The following is a 23,724-nucleotide window of genomic DNA, read 5'->3' as shown; positions in this document are numbered from 1 at the left end:
CCAAGCCTTCCTTCTGTTGTGCAGTCCTTTACATGATTAGAGAGTGATAATTTCTGTCTCTGGGTGTGAGTGGACAAAGTATTTTTCCTGTTTTGCCTTGTATTTTCATTGGGACAGCCACAAAACACATTATTCCTTTCAGAGTCTATGTAAAAATCTCTCCCATGAGCTGCACAACTGCTGTCTAACATGAGATGAGGTTTCCAACTGCTCTTCCCGCAGGCACTAATGGAGCGTTTCCAAAAGCAGACAACTCAGTATATCTTCTGTGACTCACTCAAGTTCACGTAAATAAGGTCCTGACGTGACTTTCCTGTGTCTCCCCAGACCAGCCACAATTCTTTTTTAGGTACACCTTGTATGTTGTCAGAAGGATGTGTTATACTGCTCTCCCTTCAGCATTTTTAGCAGTAAACTCTCCGAAATTTAGTCCAAATTACTCTTCAGCAGGTGTTTATCTCAAATGACTTGGTGGATTTGTGGGTCTTGATATTTTAGAGACTATCCCTACTTTAATGTCTGGGCTGCATTAATGAATCTTCCCGACTTATCTCTTCATAATCCATTGCTTCAAAACCAGCTGTGAATATTTTCTTCCCATTAAAGCTTATTCCTTTGGGTTTGGTGTAATTAATTGCCACTTATGACTTAGAGAAAATATTTCAATAAATATTTATGCCACATGCACCACCTACTTTCTCCAGTGCTCTGGACACTTAACATTTAACAAATTCTACAAGCCTCAGGCTGCAATTCATTTTAGAGGGAGCCTGTGGTTATAACAGCAGCAAGCAGTCACAGATGTCCACTCTGGAGGTAGCACGAGAATCCCATTTATTGATAAAGCAGGCCATGGAGGCACTGAGAATATGCCAGAGTGAAATGCTGAAGAGGATACAGCTGCAATGCCACGCTTGATCCTCCCACTGTTTATTTATAGCTTTGTCAGAGTAAGGCTAAGCATCCACTTCTCTTAAACACAGATAGAAAACCACTGCAGTATGAGACTGTCACAGAGGGACAGGAAAGAAGATGGCAGATCTAAACAGAAGATTAAAGAGTGTCCAAGTCTGAAGGGACAGGAAAGATAAAAAAATCTTTTGTCAGTCTTTCCTACTCTGAAATTCATGAGGCAGCTTTTGGCTGCTGTATGATATACGTGTGGTACTGAAAATACAACCCTTTAAGGGCATATTTAAATTCTGTCTTAACGTTAGCTCATATGTGAAGAGATATTTTTCAGAGCCAAGTATGTACAAAAGCAAAAAGTGAAACATATTTTACAGATTGTACAAGTAATACTTTCAGTGGCCTTTTAAACTTTGTGCTCGGTCTGCCTGCACCGGCTCCATAATGCAGAGAGCAATTGGTGAAGAGGAGGGTTTTTTATTTCTCTGTGCAAGCAAGAGAGGGGCTCTCTGGAAGATACAATTCCTTACCACAGCAGCATGAACACCCACACATGCCTGAGAAAGGACTACAACTCAGTGCCACAATTTAGCCTGCAGCTGTTGATTCCTGCACCTTGTCAGGATGTAATTAAGGTATCGTCAAGCTGAATAGGAAGATGGGACTTAAAACTAAAAATATCTCTAGTAATTATGGTTTAGATCTGGAAAGCAGCGGATGGATTTTGATTTCTGAAAGAGACAATGCTGTTCCTGAAGATGGTTGAGTAATTATGGAGTGAAAGGTAAAATAAACATCCTTGTAATTCTCTGTCTTTATGACATGTGCAATCTCACGAAGGGGGGAAGATGTCTTAGTATCTAGGTCTGTCAATTTTATGCAAAAAAATAGGGCTTTGCTACATTTACTAGGAAATGTAAAACTTCATTCAAACCCAATAAAACAAAGCAACTGTTTCAGTTATGCATGGTCACTACTGAGGAAGACACATATGGTTTTGTTTTAAAAAAAGCCAACAAAAAGATCTTCTTTGGGATTCAAGATTTCACTTTCATACTTGGCTGTATAAAGATCCTTGTTGACTATGGCCAATCCTGGGAAGAAACACCCTTTCTGAACTCCTGTAAGAGTAGACCTTCATGCTTCAGTGAGGGCATGCTCTCATTCTTTGGACACTCTGGAGAACATACTGGATACAGGGGCCCTGACTAAGGGATAGAAAAAATTCTGGTGCTTAGACTTCAATATCCTGACCCAGTGTCCGCACTGTTAGCAAGTTATTTGGAAGTTATTCTAGTATCAAAGACTCATGCAAAATATGAATCTGTATATTTGTACCTAAATATCTAAAGATACGTAGTGTCAAATCTTTAAAAAGACTTGGGTGAAGAAATGAATGAAAACCACTCGTAATCTACTTTAATTCAAGTGAAAGCTGCTCTCCTTTTTTTCCTCAAAATATACCTTGCCAAGGATTTTTCCTTTCTGCATATGTTATCATTCAGTTTGAATTAATTTGTGGGAACTGTTTCCTGGATGTTTTTGTTCTGTCCCTTGAGTGAGCACTGGCATTTATCTGACAATATGGTGAGATGATTCAAGGAAGAACTGGCCAGAAAAAACCAATTTCTTAATTTCATAGTTACTTCTCTCTCTGAACTGACTTATTGTGTGTTTGTACAAATGCCAGGGCAGTAAAAGAGATGAAGTAGGGCTGGAGGAGGAGGTGACACCACAGAAACTCTCATTTGGCCAGCTCAAATTAGTGCATAATGGCATCTTTAACCTCCTCCTGAACCTGTTTACAAGCTTCATGGCTAAACTGCAATGGAAGTGATAATGCTTAAGTACCTGCTTAGGACAGCGAAGCCATGCAGTAGCAAAGCAAGCAGCCAGTTCTGAAAATCCAGCTGCTATGATGGCAAAATGACATTATTCACTATGTCAGTAAACAGAGGGATCATAGACAACGTGATCCATAATCACATCACCTGCTTGCTTTGGTAACAATCGGGTTTATTTCTCACCAAGGTAACAGTCTTGTCTCTTCACTGATACGAGCATTGCTTCCCTTCCTTGAGAAGCCAAGGTTTGTTCTGCACTCAACTGACCAGATTACAACCCTAAACTGTAACTCTTCCTCCTCCTGTGCTGCAGATGGATTAAGGTTTTTCCATGTGGCATAGGCCCACTCAATGGCTGTTACCGTCTCCACTGTCCCCACTTCCCCAGTCATATTGTCCTCCACTCTCCTTTGTGCTGCCACCAAGACTTACCAGACCACTTCAAGAAAAAGTGCAAATGGCCTGGGGTCACAAAAAAGCAGCCAATAATTAGATGAGAGGGTGTTTTACTATGACTGAATCTGACTGAAGTTTGGGCTGCTGTCCTTCTTTTCCCCTGCTCTGGCCAAGTGTTCCTGCTGTTCCCTTGGGCTGGATCTGACCAATATACAACTGCATGTCTGTGCATACAGCCTACATTGCATGCACTCGTGTAGGGAGCATTCTAGGGTGAGCATCTATGTAGTTACAGCGTAGGAGCACTTGCAAACAGAAAAGTTGCTGGACTATTTCAAGAATGTTTCAAAACATTTAACACTTCATTGAAACTGTTCTTTCATCCATCTGCCCGCAAAGCCAGATTTTTTTTCAGCTTTAAGGAGATATAAAATAATTTTAAAATGAGCTTTAGAGCCCTTGTCACATTCTGATTCTTTAAAAAGTGTTATCTTGTTATGCTACAGTAAGAAATAAGCACTGGTTTTTATTGCTTTGTTTTACTTGAAAGGCAGATATTTTCTGCCTGCCTTATCTGTCGCTGCCGTTTACTGGTGTGAAGTGTTTCTGCTTCTCCAGGATACTTGACAGGAAGTTTGCAGCATTTCTGCCGGTCTGGAAATCCATTGCCTCTCACACAAAGGCAAACTGCTGGGGAAGGGAAGGCTCTGCTTTCCTAGATCAGTGGTTCTCAAGTGCAATTCCTCATTAGGCTGTGGAGTGGGAATGCCTGTCTCCCAGCCTGCGTGCTGGGACAAGATGGTCATGTAAAGAGTGATAAGGCATGATGTCACATTTTGTGGGGAGATCATTTGAGTCTGGGTCCATTTTGAGAGAATTTTTTTTTTTTCCATGTGAATTCTAATGGCTTTTCTATCTGTTGCTGGTCCAGAGCATGAAAGTCCAGAGAATCTCTGGAAAATTAATGCTATACTTTAAGCATCTTGAGGCAAATGAATGCCAAATGTCTTGTAGGACTAAACCACCATCTTTTTGTTTGGTTTTGTATCCTACTTTTTTCTAAATAACTATTTTCATTAAGAATTCCTAAAAGACAATTAAGATACGTCTTTAGCAGTGTAGCAATACCATCATAATCATGGTAATACTGCAATGGTATTGCAAAGAAAAATGTTAAATCTTAGGAACTGCTAAGATAAAGTCATAAATGACATTTCTGTGTGCAATATTAAGACTTTGCACTTTAGGAAAGTCCAATGTTAGAACAAACTATAAATCATCTAAGCAAGGAAGGTTTCTTAACTTGTACTAACATAAGCCAACTGCAAATTTTCAGCACTGGTAACTAAATAATCTAGATCTTTGGAGGGAAAGTAGGGACAAAATATCTATCAGTTTTTTTCTTTTCAAATAAGGTCTGCTTAAAAGCATGTCCAAAGCAGGAAACATTCGTTGTAGGTCCAAAGAAAGATAGCTGGCAATAGTGGAGTAAACAAAGGTATATATTTTTATGTGAAACCACATTTATTTCATGAGGTCTCTCCATGGGGTAATGTCACAAACAGATATTTTAATTACATTTATAAATCACTACAGGGAACTTATGTCTCATGAATCCACATATTTTATTCTATTTGGTGGATTTTGATTGAGTTCTCATTCAGTAGAAACAAACAAAACAAGACTTCCATAATTAAACTACTTTTAAAATTTTTACTACCTAATTAAATTAGTACGAAACTATGTATTCTCATCTACAGTGGTAAACTGCTGCTAAACAGTACCACTGTTAACTGAATTAAGTTTAATGAAATGTTTAGCAATTAGTAAAATACCCTCTGAAGAGGAAAAACTGCTTCTTATATTGATGTAGAAGAAATTCTTTGAGGTAGTTTAACCCGTTTGAGTAGACTGCATGGCAAAATCAGACAGGGTCACCTGAAATAAGGAGAGTAGCAATGGCATAATCTTTCTATATAATATATAATGCAGTCTTTCTGTAACAAGTTATCTTTTCTTGGTAGCTCTGTCATATCAGAAATAGATATAATTTACTCTAACATTCTATGAAAAATTAACAATAAAGTCAAAGCTCAACAGGTCAAAAAGCAAGTCATAATTAATTTTTATATTATTATTTGGAGTAATCATTTCCTCTAAGAAACTAAGACCAGTTTTTAGGATATTAAATACTAAATAGTAAAATTAGGTGACTGTGGTCAATGTGTTCTGCCTTAAAAACAATCCCTTCTTACATCAAACAATAAGGATACCACTGATGATTTGCCTGATGAACACGTTTTGGTTAAGAATGTATTCAGAATACTGTTCAAGTGACAAGACTTCAGCTGCAATTGAACAATGTTTGTACTTCCCAATGCTTGTGACCCTTTTGCTTGGGAGAACAATGCAGAATGGTTAAAGAGGAAACTGCTGTCTTTTTGGCTCTAGGAGTCTAGGAATTAGTACCAGTAGACATTACTCCTTAATATCCTCTTCCTCATTTCACTCATTATCATCCCAAGTAGGCACAGGAGGCTGTTTAGTTTCTCACCTTATACCTTGAATGCCTGCTCAGTGAGCACACTATGACTATGTTGTGTATTTTGCTCCCTCTGCCTTATGGAAGCTGATAGTCCAGTGCTCACTATGACAGTGAACTGAGCCCAATAACATTTGACCATATTCTTCCCTTCCAACTGCTGCAGTTACAGTGTTGTGTCACTCTTGGTGCTCTCAAGCAGCTGCATCACCCCCAGGCAGGACACAAAGCCTCCAGCCACCACCACCATGGGAGGAAGATTCTGTTTCTTGGCAGCAGGTGTCTGGGTTCTCAGTTAGAGCTGGTATGTCCATGTCCCTGAGGGAATCCCAGCAGACTTCATGGGAGCCCCCAGTTGGTCTTTAAGTTGTGTGCAGCACAAGCAGTGCTGGAAATCTTGTACCTGAGATAAAGCTGATCTTTTCTAAAGTCCTTCTTTGCTCACTGAGACCAGGGAGTAGCATTCAAATAGGATTCTGAGTAAGGATCTGCTCTCCTGAGTCTTTCATCAAGTAAAAAACTATTAAAAACATAGCAATGCGTTTTCATCCAGTTTCACGTAGATAGTGTGCAAAGCAACATAACTCCTATTTCTTCATGCATATTGTTAACCAAAAGCTGTTCTTAATTGCATTATAACCAAAAATAATGCAACAAATTTAATTTCAAATGTGAAACAGCTCTGTTTGAGTTCTTTAGTAGCTACTTTGCACTCCACGTCTAATATGGAAAGAGTTTTCTCTTTAATTGTGTCTCTATGCCTTCAGGAACACGGAGCAGCCTTTTAAACATCTGCTTTTTCCAACCTGCTACTTAACAAGTTATGGTTTGGAATAATTTTCTCTTTGTCTTATTTTTATCTCTTGTCAGTTGCAGATTATGAACCTAAAAAAATAGAGAGGGCCCCAAAATCTGAAAGACAAGTGTGGGGAAAGCTCTGCAGTAATCTTTATTAATGTGCTCTGTATAGAAATCTCTATGTATTTTTAGTTTATATGTTTGCTTTTAAAAGAAAACTGGAAATTTCAGACACTTTTAATTTAACATGTGCTCTTGTCAGCCCCACATCCTACCCAAATAACCCTCAATGGACTTTTCTCCAGAGGAGATGACAGTGGTACTTACTGAGGCACAGTTGCTTTCCGACTTGTCTTCTAGAAAGCCAATTTGGCATGGTGTCCTCTGATTCTGCAGCCAGTAGTCTGTTGATTCTAGCAGACTGTTACTGCAGAGAATCTGTTAAAATAGTTAAAAAGAGTTAAAATAATTAAAAATTTCAGTCAGTCCTACTGTGCTTTGAAGGCCTGAACTCTGCTGTTGTAACTCAAAGGAAATTTTGCCTACAAAATTTTGAGGGGGCAGGATGGACCCCTGTTTGGTTTGGACCCATACAGTTACTGACCCTTAAATCAAATTATTTATATATCCCCTAAAGTATTTCAGAACTGAAAGTCCTGAGACACTTGGAGATGCCTAAACCCAATATTTTTACTGGAAAATATTGCTATGAGTTTTGTTCTATGGTAAAGTCATAAACATAAATGTTGGGAAAACTAATTATTTAATTATACCAGAGTGCACAAACTTGTAACCTTTACAAGTGACTGTATCTCTCTCCACAATAGATCAGTACTAGTCATTCTGCCAGCAGTCTCATTTCTGGGACTACCAAGGCTCCTAACTCTTTCTTCTTAAACACTTTTTTCTGCTTTCCGAGAAGCTAAAGTACTTAAGATTTCTGTAATGAGTCCTGAGCTCAGTCACTGCCCTGAGATCAAAACTTCGGGTTTCATCTCTGTGTTGACTCAGTCCTGCAGACTGTGCCCACGGGCTTTGCTCAAACAAAAAGGAAATGGGGCTACAGATATCTGTAGACTAGAAAGAGGCAAAGCCAGTTTTGCAAATCTGACATTTAGATTGAACTGAATTCTTTACTTTCTGTCTCTGTACTAATATTCTTCCATGAAAAAGCAGGACCATTAGTATTAGGGACCATTAGTATTCGGGAACAATTGATGCTACTTACAGAACATTTTATATGGTTTATCATCTTCCCCAGGCAGCAAGTACAGAAGTTAAGGGAGCAAGTTAAGAAGTAAGTTTGTGAAATAGAAGTCTATTTTATTTGTACTTCTTGCAATTCTTGTATTACACATAAATAGATTGTACTCTACTTTTTACACTTTGATTTTAATAATATTTAAAAATATAAATTTGTTGCTATACCTGAGGAAAAAAATCTACCTACAGTGCTTTACCTTAGTGAAAGTTTTGCCCTGTCACACATTTGTCCTGCTTACAGACCACTTGATCTGTAAGCCTAGATCCCTTCCTTAGGAAGAGAAGTAAGAAGAACTTGTGAGGCCTTCTCATTTCTCAGGGAAGATGAATGACTGGAAAACTGATCTGGCCAGTTGGCACAATTTTCTAATACTCAGGGGCAATTCAGAGGTAAGCTTGTTACCACCCACAAACTAACCCACTCTAATTTTTATCGTTCTGGTAGAAAGCCAGTTAGGTAGTTAATACTTCGCTCCCTGTATTATTCTATATTGATTCCTGAATAAAAGTCAGCAGAAGATGGATGAGGAGTAAATTGGGAACACCACAGTCCTGACTTTGCCCTGCTTCAGTGCCCTTATTTGGTACTTTCCACCTTTGTGGTGGTTGTTTCTTGGTATCCCAGCCCTGCTGTGGGATTTCTTCCAAAGACCTTTTGAATACAAGTTTAGGGTTCACAAAATACTTGGAAAAAGTACTGTGCCCAAAGACTTTGTTCTGAGTAACAAAAAGGCTCATGAATGCTTCGCATGAACACCAGCCTCTGTTTGGGGGCTGCTGGCTAATCTCGTTTACCAGTTGAACGACTGTACTCAGTAAGTTTTATAACCTCCTGTTTCGGTGCAAAAAGATTCCTGCCACCATAACCAACTGTGAGACTAGATGGGGAAAATAATATACTCCATATTCCAAAGAAGCAATTTCCTATTAGTGTAATAACATGTTCATTTTTTTTCCTCTTTTTTTTAAAGCAAATCTTTCTAAATGTGGAAATACTGAAGCATTATGAACTAGTCGGTAAAATCTAGAATTAAGCATTTCTTTCTTCATTTCCAAAAATTACTATCTTCTGAGGCTTTTATGAAGACATATAGAACTGAACATATACAGACATACACATATATATCTACATACATATATGATTTCAGATTTCATTGGATTCTAGATATTCTCATACTCAGGGGCTGAAGTTCTACTTCTTAAGACATAATTTTTATACATAGGAAATAGTTCTCTTTAGCTCAAATAGCTTTTTCTGTAACAAGCAATCTTGTTTCATTTCCTTAAAAGTCACATTTCCTTAATTTGTCTTCAGCCTTAATCACTTTACATCTTTCTTTCCCAAAACTCAGTTTCTGAGAAGGTGTGATAGGCAGAAATTTATCATCCAGAAACAAGCTGCAGAAATCCTTAGTATTGTTCTTTTTCTCATAAGGACTTGGTGGGCATTTCAGAACAGCTATATCATAGCAGAATTGTATTGTAGATGATAAAACCCATGAAATGATCTGTGTAGTCCACACTTCACCTGGTTTGTCTCCTGTGGGATGTTAAATGACCCTTGGCAGTTCCATCTTTCTTTCAGAGGATGTTTTTATCAGGAAGCAAATACTGGTAAGGTAGCAGCAGAAGAAATAACTCTCCTGAACAAATGTTTCAGTCAGGTCAGGTCATAGCTGCCAAGCTTGGGTCACACCAGGATGGTTTATATGCAAAGCTTTATATTGCATTTAATTTTTTGTATGTAGCTTTTCATAATAGACTTTGAAGTCAAGGGTAGAAATTATTGCATGGAAGTGTAATAGTTTTGGACAGCATGTGATTTTTAAGTAACCTCAAGGAAATGAACATTAGTATGATTATGTTTCCCCTGGGCCAGACTCTGCTCTCCTGTGCATAAGCAGTTCTGCACACACACTTGAGAGTGCATCAAGAAATAGGCATAACATTTTTAGTACTGGAGGTTGGGGAAAATAATCTGCAGCATTTGGACTTGAAAAAGACAGGTGAGAAAAATATACATGAGTCTACGCAGTAGAAGCTGGCAGAGGTCAGCAATCTAAGGAACACAGGGTGGCCCAAAGTCACCTGGAAAGCCTCTAGAAATTACCCAGAAAAGACAGTGCTGTGGGAATGGGAGGCATGGGGGAACATGTGCAAGAGGCCTCCTTGCATATGGCCTGGTTTTACACATATTTGAATGGAACTCAGGAGATGGAAGGTGACATTTGAGTAAGCAGTGGTAGGAATGAGGGGTAAACTTTGGTTGGGTTTAAACTCCATGTTAAAAAGCACAGGTTCCTGCATTACAGACATATTACTGCTGAAAGCCTTCCCATTAGTACTTCCATGAAGGAAGAATAACTTGGGCCACCCTGTAGTGCTGATCATAGTTAGGGTTCCACACACCTGCTGTGCAAAAATACATCTATAGAAGCCATGTGAACTTTTGGGCACATTTCTTTGATAACAGAGAGCATATTATCATGGTCAAAGACAAACATAGGGCAAAAATGAATGTAATATTTCTTACAGCCCTTCGCTGTTGTAAGGCAATTCTCCTTACATAGGTTAAATAGGTTCATGTGTTTATATAAAGTGTGAGCTTGCATGTGCATTAGAACTTGCTGGGATATTCATGCTTTTAAAGGAATATACTGAAGTCCTTATAACAAAATAATGTATGACTGCAATGATCAAAAGTGTATAAGCTTGAAAGAGTTGACCTAAATTAGCAGAGCTAAATAATTAATCAAAAGCAGCATGAGAACTGGTATTCCTCAGATCTCTACCAATACATTCCTATTGCCATTTTTGCATTTAAGCATAGGTTCAAAATATACTGAGGTGGTCTGCACCAAATCGTAAGAAACCTAAGCCTGTACAACTTCAGCTGTCAGCCTGCACTTCTGCACTTTTAAGGCAAACAGTATCGCTCGCCAAAATTTCCTCCTCCTGTCTTGTACTTCTCTTCATTCTTATCTAATTAAGACAAGTTCAGGGTCAATCCCACTGACATATTGTTAGCATTTTGCTGAATTCAGCAAGGTTGCTTTTGGTTTGCAGTGGTACAACCGAAAGCAGAACTTGATTCATTGACCATACTCGTGTGACAGCTGCACACACTATACTGCTGCATATCTGGTTCGAAGCAGGATCATCACACTCAGAAAATAATTCAGGATGAATTTGCATCATGCACTAAATGTGAAATCAGCAGTAATTCATGGTTCTAAAAAAAGTTTTCCACTCTCATCTAGAGACTCAGCCGTCAGCATTACTCACTGTGTTGTGAATCAATGAACTAAATCAGCCTCTAGCAGAGTGTGGATCAGAAAAGTCACTCTTTCCCAGAGGAAAATACTGCGTATGAGTTTAGTGTAACAGCTTCCTGCTCCCTGATTTAGACCATAAGACATTAAAATACACTAAATATCTATAACCGAGACAGCATTAAAAAAGCTCTGCTCCACAAATGAAACATCTGCGTCTTCATGACTGATCATCCTAATTGCTTTGGTTAATTACTACTCATCAAAAAAGACAGGAAAGTGGGACATACAGTGGGACACACAGAATAAAATGAGATATCAAGGGGCACATCTTCTGCATTCATTCGGGTTCCGTGTCATATGGTTCCTGGCAGGAGCCATTCATGCCAAATACAATTACTCAAATCTGCAAGTTTAAACTGTTCCCTTGCAGCAGGAACCCACAGCATTTCACCCCACCACCAATTACACATCTAACTTAAAAATCACTGTACCTAACAGAGGCTAAAAGAGAATTCTTTATCCTTTTCCACACACACAAAAAGAACACTAACACTTTCTGTGACAATGCTGTTAAGAAGCCCAAAATATCCTGCTGTTTGTCAGAAGTGTTGTCAGAAGCAAATCACTTATTTTAGTGTGCCAACAATCATAAAACTGACTCGTGTTCCAATGAACAGTTCAAATTCATGGGATCAGAGAGGTGAAGCAGCTCTCAATCATGTGGTAAAGCCCAGCCTTTAAAAGAGAGTGATGTTTCTGAAGGTGACCAAGCAGGAGCATTTGTAAAGACAGTGATGGCACTTCTCAGTGCTGTGCCACTGTCCTTCACTCTTACATAAAGTAGACAACTCTGAGTTTAAATGAAAATTTAAGATGTTCTCCCACACAGTAGATTTTCTATGTGAAGATTCCCATTACATTCAGCAGCCTTTTTAAAAATCATGTATTATTTTGCAAAGGAACCTTTTGATCAAATGAAATATTGACACTTTAGCCATGTTGAGGTGAGCCAGAGAAGCCCAGTCCCAGCATACATATCTGCTTTATTGAGTTCTTTTTTTTCTATCAATGATATTATATCTACCAAAATTTCTGTGTGTGGTTTTCAGGATAAGGAAAACAAATCTTTAGCATCTACATGTTTTATCCTTCTCTCTCCTTACATATCTAAACATATATTGTTGTTAGTTTGAAAACAAACAAACAAAAACCTCGAAACCCAAAAGGAAAACATTATTCTTACTAGTTAAAGAAGGAGGAGAAAAAAAGTAAGAATTATAGGAAAACTGAATGAACTGTAAAGGCTTATAACAAATGCTGTCTTTTCAGCTCTAGAATTATGCCTGTGGGAGACAGTAGAGCTCTGAGGGTTATTGCAAAGTGAGAGGTGAAAGATAGCCTGTCCTCCTCAATAGTGTTTGATAGTGCCCCCTTCCCTCTGCCATAGCATGGTTCTGGGGAGGAGGAATAAAAGGAAGCATCCATGGTCTTCACTTCTGTATTCTCAGTTGTACTGAAATTAGCTACATGCATAAATTAACATCTGAGCCCTCCTAAAGACACACATACACACAGAGGTGCCATTTTTTCCCCCCACATACTCTAAATTAAATAAGTACATATAAACCTGTTTTAAGGAAAGAGTAACAGCAATGTATACCACCTCCTGTTGTAGAGACCCTTCCAGACAGACACGAGGGAGGACAGAAAACCTGTTTCATAGACCAAGCAGACAGAAACTGCAAGATACTATAACAGCAACAATAATTTATTTTTCTCTATCAAGACCTTTTCTTTTTAAAGTATCACTTAAATTTGTATTCCTCAATAAAGGCAAAAACTAAAAAGCAAAGCTATGTATATATCTGACCTTGAATATAACATAAACTTAGAAGTTACCTTCTTACATGCTGTGACAGAGCTTCCCAAACTGCTTGCAGAACTGTCTGTGCTGCTGCCTTGGCGCTCTGGGACTTCATGCATCAGTGGAGATTCAAAGGTGCTGAAGAACAAAAAAGAAACAAGCCCCCAAAAACCTTTCCAGTGACTCAGCTACATAAATAACTCCAATAATACCAAAACACAGTTCAGTAAAGAGAGGTAACTTAGAACACAGGAAGCTGTCTATAGTTTCCTTGCTGATGTTACTATTCTATTTATTGTTAATTTTCCCTTTTTGGGAGATCCTCCTGAGCTTCATGCTTTGGATATAAAATAGCAGACTGATGTTTTTTGAAGACTAGAGGATAGCATAAACTGCCTATAATCATATCTGTCTGGAATGACACTGTAAAAAGTGATACTAGCTTGTTTTCATAAGCAGACAGCTTGGAACAGCAAACGAAATACTTGTTGCATAAATTCGGCTTCGTAAACAACAGAAATATTTTCTGCATTTTTACCTGCTAGGATAGAAGTAAAGGGGTGGTGACTAAAAAGTAAAAAACACAACAGGAGAGCTAGAATTCTGTAATCCACATGGAATTGCTTGATACATTGTGGGTTTAGAGCAAAGGTAAGTCGTGCTCATACTGTTTTGTGAGTCAGTTGTACACAACAAATATATTTGCTTTGGGACTGTGCAGATGTGAAGTACAAAACCACAAAGACAAGTTCTCCCATCCAAGTTATTTGCACACACTGCAGGTACCACCCCATGTACTTTTCTTCTGGAATAGTCCAGGCCAGTCTTGTAAGTTCTTCCTTCATATAATAATCATATTGTTGCAAGACTAGTGAAGCTTCTCCCTCCTTTACCAGAGAGTGTTAAAGGGCTATTTCTCCAGAAAGGTACTTAAGAAAGAGTATCCTACATGATCAAGTTCTGTTTCCCAAATTGGGTCCCTAGAGCGCTTTTAATTATTGCAAGTCATCTCTGAGAGACTGTGGAGCATGTTGTGATAGACCATAATGAGTGACCAGGTTGCCACGGCTTGAGCAATGATCTTTCATCAGTTCCAATGGGATAACAGACCATGTGCAATTTCCTGGTACACTCAATTAAAACCTAAAATGCATTTTCATAAGCCATCAATACTGGAGCTTAAACCAATATGTTAAGAAGAGGCTACTTAGGCTACTGTCCCTTCCCCCCCCCCCCTCCAAATCTGCAGCCAGGCATCAGTAAGGTTACCTTTCTCTCAAAGATCCATGGATGTACATTTCACTTGATACTACTTAGGACTAGACATGAATATATCCATTCCCACTGATAAGTAACTTTGTAAAAAAGAACTTTGCTGACGTGTGTGGTGTTCTTCTATAATTATTTAAGAAAAGTATCTAGATGTGCTGCTACTAAAAGAGTGAATGAAAAATATAAAACTAACTTAGTGCTTATTAATTGCCAACTGGGGAAAACTTCAGGAATTGCATGTGAGGATTGAATACAAATGTAGAAGTGAGACCAGAGGGTTAACTGACTTCACTTGAAAAGTGTGACACCACTTAATACTCTGGAAGATATCAGCATCAGTATCTAGAAAAAGTACTTTTGCCTGTTTACAAAATTCTGCTTCCTTGCTCAGTTGATAAACAGTAACATTTCTAGGCAGTGATTTCTCCAGCATTTGACAAAGCAAAATAACATTTTATTGGCCTTATACCGAGTTCTTTAACAGAATGAGGGACATTAAACATATTAAGTCAATTTTGGTTTTATATCTCCATTAAAAATAAGCACCTCATATTCAGAGGGTCAAATATTATAGAAGTTAATTATCCTCCTTAATAAGTCCACATTTAGGTGTAGCCTCTGTAGTAGGTAAAACTCACTACTCCCAGCAAAAGCTGTGCCCTGCCTCTTTTTGTAAGATGCATCACTTCTGCAACCTGAAAGGAAAATACAGATCAGGTCTGACCTGTAGGTTGAAGTACAAAGCTCGTAGTTTCCTCCTGCTCTTCACTGAGAGGAAGACTGAGTGGCTTTGCCACTTCTTCTCCCTACAGGGAGCTGAGATGCTGATAATGACGATTTGCTCTCAATTACACCGTGAGCAGGGAACTGAACTGCCAGTGCATGAAATGCTGCTGAGTCTAAAAGCAACAAAGAGGACAGTTTGACCACTAACTGAAGGCCTTTTTTGGAACTTAATTAAACAGTACAAGTAGAATAGTACATTAAAGCATAGCTGGAAAATACAGTTGAAGAGTCACATTCTGGAGTACTAATAAATCTGTGCTATCTCTGGATGATACTCCAGTAATGGGTAGCACATGACATGTCCCATACAGAAGTAAAGCTCTCCTTCTGGTCATGTGGGAAGTGAAATGATCTTTAAAATCTTATTAATCCTTTTAAATCTGCGTTATTCTCAAAATAAGCCCACTTTTCATTTGTAAATAGAGAAAATCTTGTTAAAAGTATGTGATGAGTGAAATAAATGTAGACTGCCATTAAATGTTTCCAAAGAGACAAGGTTCCATCTCTGACTGAAGTTCAGACAGGAAACACAACTGCCTTTGGTGTTACTGAAATCTGGTAAACCTTAATTCTCTTGTCAGTTATCCCAGTCCTCAGCCACATCTAGCTGATTACTTGGAGCATAGGAAAAATCAGCAGCTGTGTTTCACAGGACAAGGGGCAATGCATTTACAAGTATTTGTAACACTTTCAGGGCTTCCTTTTTTGTGTTAGGTTCATGTTTCCTGTGCTGCAACCGCAGAGCAGAACCCCTGTTCTCCTGCTGCACTGCAGTTCAACACTCATTGTGCCAGTGATACGAACTCTAGGCTTCCACTGTTTGCAAACAGGTTCAAGCAGTCAGGCTTCACAGTAACTGAAAAGCAGAACTATTTTAACAAAGAAGTGTTAAAATAGGAGAGCTACATTCAGAAACAGTTTTAGACCCAACAGCCTTTTCCTCAGTGAGTTTATGGGTATGCAATTTCTAAAAGAAGTACAGAGAAACAAACACACTTCCCCAAAGCTTGGCCACTACTGATGGTCAGTCAGCTACATGGTCACCTATAGGTATCACACAAAGTAGACATGTTGCAGTGCATACTAACTGATGGAAAAATGAGCACCTAGCTGTGCTTCTTCAGGCTGGGTATCCAATGCCACAAATCGGAGTCTTCCATAACTCAGGGAAGTGCAGTGAAGGTCCTGTCTAGATACCTTCAGATTCATGTCTTTCTTCCAATGTGGAATACAGGTTTGGCTTTTAAACATCTCTTTTTCAGTTATCTCAGCTCTCAGTAAAAGTTCCCTCTTTTTTTTTATCCCGTGGGTACCCTTTCTAAGCTTTCATTTTCAAGGTGTGCGATTTCTCAAGAGACCCTCCTCAGGCCATACAGCTCTGCCACCTTCGCTCTGTAGCAAAGAAATAAAGATAAACCTACTTTCCATTAACTCCCCAGGGAAAAACTATTCTGTCTTTGAGAAAGTGCCTGGTCTCATTAGTTCCTCAACAGCAGGAAGCTGAAAGAAGCTCTTGCAGAGATGTAGCCAGCTCATCATTGAATGATAGCTCCGCATTCATGCACTCTTTACTTCACACTAAGAGTTTACACAAAGCGCTGGTCTTTCAAGACATCTGGCACAGATTGGAGCCTCTCCTCTACAAGAGAAAGAAAGCTGTTGAAGATTTCAGGTCCCAGTTCTCAATTTTGCTTGGCTCCCTTGTTTAGTACATGATGGAGAATGCTCATCTGACTTAGATGTGCTCATCTGACTTGGCGCTATCACGAAAGCCACCGAGATAACAAAGAATCTCTGTTAAGGGATGGCTCATTTGGGGAGTTTTCTTTTGGTGAAAGGTCCTAATCCACAATTCAGCTTTTGAAACTGAAGTCGGGAACCTGGACCTATGACTCAGTGTTAAGAATGTGTCATTTTCACTTTAACGTTTCTATTAACGGAAGAGTCTCTACAGCCACTAATTTTCTACCAGGTACTCTCTTACTGATTCATGAATTTGGACTGGTATTTTTTTCCCTACAACCTAAATGCACTCGCAAAAAAATTCTTGGAAATTAGAGGACTGCAGTAAATATCTATGAGATTTATGTCACCAACTGTAATAACAATACATCCTCTATTACTGACCAAGATGCAAACCAATTGCTTATTCTTTCCTATGTTGAATAATTCAAAAATACTGACCTCGATGACTCAAGACTTAATCAAAAAACCCACAGCTGCTCCTAAAAATAATTATCTTCTTTGCAGATGTGGCAGATGGTGCTACATCAACTAAGATGAGGTAATTTAAAGAATTCCCCAGGTTATCACTAAAGAAAATTAATCTTGTGAAACAATATCAGAAACTTCAATTTTCTACTATCTTGAACAAACATAACCAGCTTCCAAAAACTCACTGTTCAATCATCATTCCTAAGGAGCAATCTCAATAAATAAATGACCATTATATATATATTTTGAATATTACAACCTATTGCTTTTCATCTTTACATTATGATTCCTAATCTCAGCATTTTGAACATACAAAACATACTGATCCATGAAAAAGATAATGTTGAAGGAATTGAACTGAATGAACACAGTGAGGTTTCTCAATGCAATTAACTCCAAGCTACAGTGAGATACATTTCCAATGTTTTGCTAATATTTCTACTGAACACCATAAACAACAAAAAAGGGACGAATCTCATTTTGAAATTGAAGCAAAAGCACAGTAAAATACCTCAGTATATTCTTACCTTTACCCTCACAAATAAACCCAAAAGCTATTCAGAAACTGAGGAAGGCAGCCAGCTTAATCCAGACCCTAAGCAAGAAGCAGTTTTGAAAGGCATACAGTGTTCAAACAACATTTAACTTCAAAGCCTTTTTGAAGTGGACAGACTAGTTACACTCTTTCCTCAGGCTACCTTTCAGATCTTACAGTTTTAAAATTTACCTTTACATGTAAACAGGTCAGCAAAGTCACTAGGAGCAAAATCTTTAGATATAACAGTGTCAAAGTTACTATTCTAATCCATATAAATGGTTTTTATTCAGTCTGGACCATGTGTATACTTCAATCAGAGCACAGATGGTTAGTCAAACAGATGCTCTATAAATACCTCAAACAAATGTCTTTCTGATTTTGTTATGGATTTGGAATCCATGTGCAGAATATAATCACTGGCAATATCAGGATCTCATCTTGTAAGGTATTCATAGACTTGTTTCAGTCTCCCGTGGCTGCTATTGACTTCACTTGGAACTGAAAATACTGAATACTTCTCCTCATTGTCTATGCAGTCTAACAGGTTCTTGGGTTTTACAGATCAGTTCACTAAAAAGACTCAAAGTTTAAGGGCTTTATATTCAGATTGCTCATTTCACAGTGTCTATTGGGTACTCTTGATTTGCATTTCATTTTTTATCAGTGATACAGCTGCAAACAGGCCAGGTCTTTAGCTACATGCTGATGAAAAACAGAAGCAGAGCAAAGACAACGCATGCTAAGGTGCACTTCACAATGCTGAAAGAGCCCTGAATTACATTTATTCTGCTCCAAATTAAAAAATTAAACAAATCTAGAAGCCTCTGTAAGCAGTAGCAATTATCACCCTTCTTTCAAATCATGTTTTTAAAATATTATAAAAGAACAGTCAAGTTTTACTAAAGAATAAATGTAAACAAATTAACTGAATTTTATATGATCTACTTAGAAATATTCCTTCCTTCCTGTATTTACTGATTGAATTACTAAAGAAAAAATAACAAGGCTTTATGTACAAGTCTGACAAACTCCTCCACATTTAATAGTTATGGCAGGATATATTCAGTTGAGAGAGCTGACAATCAAATCAAAGAGTTGGCACTAAGGAGCTGAATGACGGATGATTGGGTTGGTGGTTTGGGATTTCAGCAGCTTACTGACAGAATCAACCCAATACAAACTGGCTTTTGCACTCAGCTGATAGGCCTGCCTTTTTCCCACCTACCCCTGGATTTGACATGGTTTTAGGATAATTCCTGAGGGACCTTTGTTATGCTGGTAAAATGGCTACTTATTAAGGAAACTTTCTAGAAAGAACAGGTTTGGCCCCATGTCAGAAGAGACCACAGACAAAGCACATGAGGGACTGTGAGGTCTCTCCCTGGTGGGGTGTGTAAGGCAATGACAGAAAATGCCTAGAATGATTTGTAGGCAACAACAACTTCTGCAGAGTTCCTGACTTGGAGGATTTTATAGCAGGTATGAAAAGATGTCCTGAATCAACAACTAGGGACCAGGCAAGGTCAGGTGAAGAAGAATGACTGAACCTGGGAAAGATTAAGGAACAGACCCTTAAATTCAGGGAGGGCTAAAGGACTGCACCTTATGGAGATGGACTGAAAGACAACTAAAGCTGCTTTTCTGCCCCAAATGCAAGGAGTTTATACTCAGGTCTGGACTGCCAGCCAGGTGGGAAACAAAGGCATTGTCGAGGGTTCAACTGCAGGAAAGAAATCTTGTTAAAGGAAGGATTCTTCAAACCAATTAGTCTTTACATATATAACTTAAGGGAGCAGTGCTGACCAGGAAGATGATTTTAGAGAGATGTAGACTGAATTAATGACAAACAGGCATTACAGAAACATTAGAATAAGGCAGTTTTATTCCCTCTACAGCAAAAGCAATAGGCTTGATACTATTAGAGCCTACTAAGTCAGAAAGAAACAATATAAAATAAGAAATATTCTTAAAAAGATGACCCACAAAAATTCCCTATTCACTTAGCATATATAGTTGTAGTGTAGAACAGTACTTGTCTTCATGCTATAGAAAGGAGGCAAAGGAGGAAACACTTGTTTTTCCTCTCCAGCAAGAATGTTCATGACTGTGTATTTATAAAGTAACTTATATTATTACTGTTCTTTCAATGGCAATGCCTATTCTTAATACAGATTATGTTGTTAGTGCAGTACAATGTAATAGTCCAAGTGTGTGATGTTATCTATCTTCTTCCTTTAAAAATAATGGAAAAAACATTGTGACACAGCTGGAAACTGGTGAAACTTGGTCCAAGTTAAATACATAACAAATGTGCAAGCAGCTCCCGCAGATTTCAACTAGAAATGGAAATTCTCAGCATTTTTCCAGATGAAATCAAAGATGTTGCAAATTAGACATTCATGCCATAAAGCACTGGGTAATTTTTCCAAGTTTGTTTCATATGTTTCTTGTATTTAAAAACTTGTGTTCACTGACTGCTCCTCTCCTTCTTATGCTGTGCACAAACTGTCAGCTGGGCATTTCAGGAGAACCAGTGGAACGTGACATAGGAAGATACCAGTGTTTTTATGTGGAGGATGTAAATCTTGGCTTAACTAGTTTAAATATTTTTTGACATCTTTTTATATTATATAGCCAAACTTCACAGTCAAGCTTCTCAACCAGCTTTTGTTATCAACCCATGCAGCATGATTCTCATTTGGCACATCGGAGAAACAACAGTCAAATACTGACAAAACAGGCTTCAAAGCACAGCACATGCAATCAAGTATTTCACTATCTGACAACTTTTTTTAAAGGGCTACCTTTTAAAGATTTTTATAAATCTACTTTATAAAAGCTTTTCACTAATCATATTCAAGACAGATACTGAACATTTCTGAAAGGAAGAAAAGTGTGACAAAGATGTTCGTAACTTAAAAGTAAATGTGTATTTCATGATTTTATTTGAATAGAAAATGCAGGTAGCTAATCAAAACTTGCTAGCTGTTCCCGTGTTTTCTTTCTTAGATTGATTACAAATCAAATAGATTGTACAAGTGTAATTGAAATGTGGTAGGTAGTCAGGATTATGTGCGTGATCAGAAGGTGAACATTGCTTTCATCCTTTTAATGGAATGTTTCTAATGTTTGGCAGACTTTCTGAAATTCTTTGTAACCACTCTCCTCAGAAATAATAAATCTGGCTTTGGAATTATGAGATTAAGAAAGGGCTGACTTGTCCACAGACATTTAAGGGAGAAGCATGGTAATTTCGCAGTGTTGCAGCATCACTTTCAGCTACTTTAAAAAGGTAAAGGGCAAAGCTGTTAGTGAAAAGGGACTGGTGATACTGGAAAACCAAATTTTTCAACAGAGAATCAGAATTATGGAACAGGTTAGGGTCTTGGAAAAAGCAAAGTTTGTGTATGACAAGCTAAGTGGCCATAATATCATGCTGTACAGTGCTACTAAAAATCATGAGAACTGACTACAGCACAGTGTAGCTGAAGATGCACCTCTCCATAGGACAAAAGTTAATGATTCTGAATACTAGAGGAAATTATAACAAAATATTTCTACCAAATGCCTGAAGAGTCCCCAGCCACTGGTAAGCCAGAGAACAGTAAAGCATAACATCTTATTTCTTTTCCCTTTTTTTTTTTTTTTTTTTTTTGTTGGGGGGGGGGGGTTGGGGGCTGCATTTCTGCCAATGCCCAAGGATTTAATAGATATTCTTCCACTGAGAATCTACTCTTCTTCCTCTGTTCTCAGAAATAACATCACCCAATTCTAACATAATTTCTATAGCTGTAAAAATGAAGGCAATTCGTAGTCTACTGTCATTAATTTCTTTGGTCAGGCAGCTTCACCAACATATTTATATATTGAAAAAATAATTGGTCAAAATGACAGTATATAGTCATAACGTTGGTCCCTACTAAACTCAATTTCATTACAGTAAATATTTTACTTTCAGAAGTACCTATCTAGTAAACGTATTATTTCTTCAACTCTATTCAGTTTTCCAACCCTTTTTATTTGAAAGGAAGTCAAGTTGGTTTAGATTCCTGCTAAATCTTTCAAAACATTGTTTACGATTATAATAGAGTTCAGAAAGCAATATGTTTTTACCTTGACTAATGACACCAGAAAAATAAAACAATAGTCCAAAAATAAGTGTTTTCATCTGAAATATTCATAGAAATTTCTTATTCTCTTGAATCCAGTATTGTTTCTATGACCACCTGCAGTTACATTCATAAACTATCTAGTTAAAATGTCAGAGTACATTCTGGTTATTTTAATGCCAAGGAATACATTCTGTCATTGCTTATTCACAACAAATCTTTCTTTAACATATTTTACATGCCTGAAATATTCCCAAGCAATTCTGATTTACTACTAATATCCCAAAGGAATACAAATCTTATCAATTTTGATGCTGTTAATATGTCAATAAATACAATCTGTGATAACATAGAAAACAAGACCTCAAAACCCACTTGCTTAAAAGTATGTTTTTTTTTAAAAAAAAGCATAACAGCATTCTCAAAGATGTGAACAAAATGAAGCTGCTTTTAATTAACTTGGCTTCTAATATGATGAAACATGCTTTTGTATAATTCTGTCAAGATACTGCAAACATTGTCTTTGGTTTAGCTTGCTTCAATTTGTGAAACCTGTAATGTGATTTACAGGATTGAGCGGTAGCTATAAAGGCAACATTCTCAATTTTTTCCTCACTTACACCAGCACAAGGAAAGCAAGAGATTTCAGTCCAAGAAATTATGATTGAGCTTTTTTGGCAAGACGAATCCTTCTTCTTTCTACCCCTAAAATCTACTGCCTTTCTAACTCTACATTAGGAATGTAGGACATTATCTCTGAGAGTCTAACGGTGAATCAGGTCAATGAGTTATTAATTTAATTAATCTGATTTTTTCCCTTGGTGATACGATGTAGGTAAACAGGGACTGCTTTGCAATGAACTTCAGATTAACCATAAAACTGTTGTGAAACCTGGGCTTGAAATGGTTACCTTGTTCACAGTGGGATGCACAAGGTCCAGCAGCACTGTCTGCACCACAGACTGAGCTCAGGTTAAGCTCTCAGACAACCTTACCAGTACCTGCAGTGTGGTTCCATGAGTAGTTGCTAAATGAGTATTCCTCCATTTACACCTAATGCAAAAATACACCAGACTATGTGTAGACATGAATATTTAGTCATCCACTCAGCAGGAGAGGATTTGGTTGCAGAGAATCTGAAAGAGATTAAGTTGCTCTTTGATGCCACTTGCTCTTTTTTCATGCTTGGTCCTTGCAGATAGAAGTGTTTTATCAGATCTTAGCTCAGGTACAGACAAGTTCACTTGCACCACAGTCTGGGAAAGCTCCTACAGTAACTTCAGTGGAACTGACCCTGAGGTTGTATCCTACTGGATGAACAAAAAGGGTGTCCAAATTGGGCAGATGTTTCATAACCATTAGCTTACCCAGGCTTCTATTTAAAAATAAAAACACTATGGCAGCATGGATTTTTTGTGGTTTGTAATGCACCCAGAAGGCCCAAAAAAGTACGAAGGAAGCTGAAAGTAAGTCCTCACTGTCTCCAGGGCAGAGATGTTACTCTGCTTCAGCAGAGCCCAGCAACACCGAAGCTCTTTCTATGAACTTCATTTAGAGCAGAGGTTGCCTCTTGTTCTATGTCTTTGGGTGTATTTAAGTTTTACTCTGATCAACACTGCAAAGTCTAAGTTCTTTCAATTCAGATGGTCAAAGAAAAGGTATGCACTTAAATCCAGGTTTTGCATACTTATTATTGTTTCATTAGAGGGGGATCTCTTTAACAACTTCAGCCAGAAAAAAACACAGCATAATACAGAGGTCTAGTTCTGTGTATCCAAAAGCAACCCATGCAAAGTAAACCTGGCCCTATGGCCTCTTTGTTTGTTTGTTTTAATTACTGGATTTGGATTAATATTTGTATTTATATTATGTGTTTATGGTCTTTCACTAATTTTTTCAGTAGTTACTCAATTA

General features: G+C 37.9%; 1 protein-coding gene across 5 annotated transcripts in view; it reads right to left on the bottom strand.

Annotated features, from left to right (window-relative positions):
* Nucleotides 1-23,724, bottom strand: part of SPHKAP (SPHK1 interactor, AKAP domain containing) — a 95,275-nt gene that overhangs the window by 37,482 nt on the left and 34,069 nt on the right. For all 5 annotated transcript variants that reach the window (XM_032697914.1, XM_032697917.1, XM_032697916.1 and 2 more), the window contains exons 2-3: nt 12,927-13,029; nt 6,817-6,927 (exon numbers count right to left, since the gene is read on the bottom strand). In XM_032697914.1, coding sequence (XP_032553805.1) covers nt 6,817-6,927; nt 12,927-13,029 — 214 coding nt within the window. The remainder of the gene's footprint in view (nt 1-6,816; nt 6,928-12,926; nt 13,030-23,724) is intronic.

The sequence above is a fragment of the Chiroxiphia lanceolata genome, chromosome 10, assembly GCF_009829145.1.
Source record: "Chiroxiphia lanceolata isolate bChiLan1 chromosome 10, bChiLan1.pri, whole genome shotgun sequence".
NCBI classification, from domain to species: domain Eukaryota; kingdom Metazoa; phylum Chordata; class Aves; order Passeriformes; family Pipridae; genus Chiroxiphia; species Chiroxiphia lanceolata.
The sequence above is the reverse complement of the archived record's forward strand: the minus strand, read 5'-3'. Positions and strand labels throughout refer to the sequence as shown.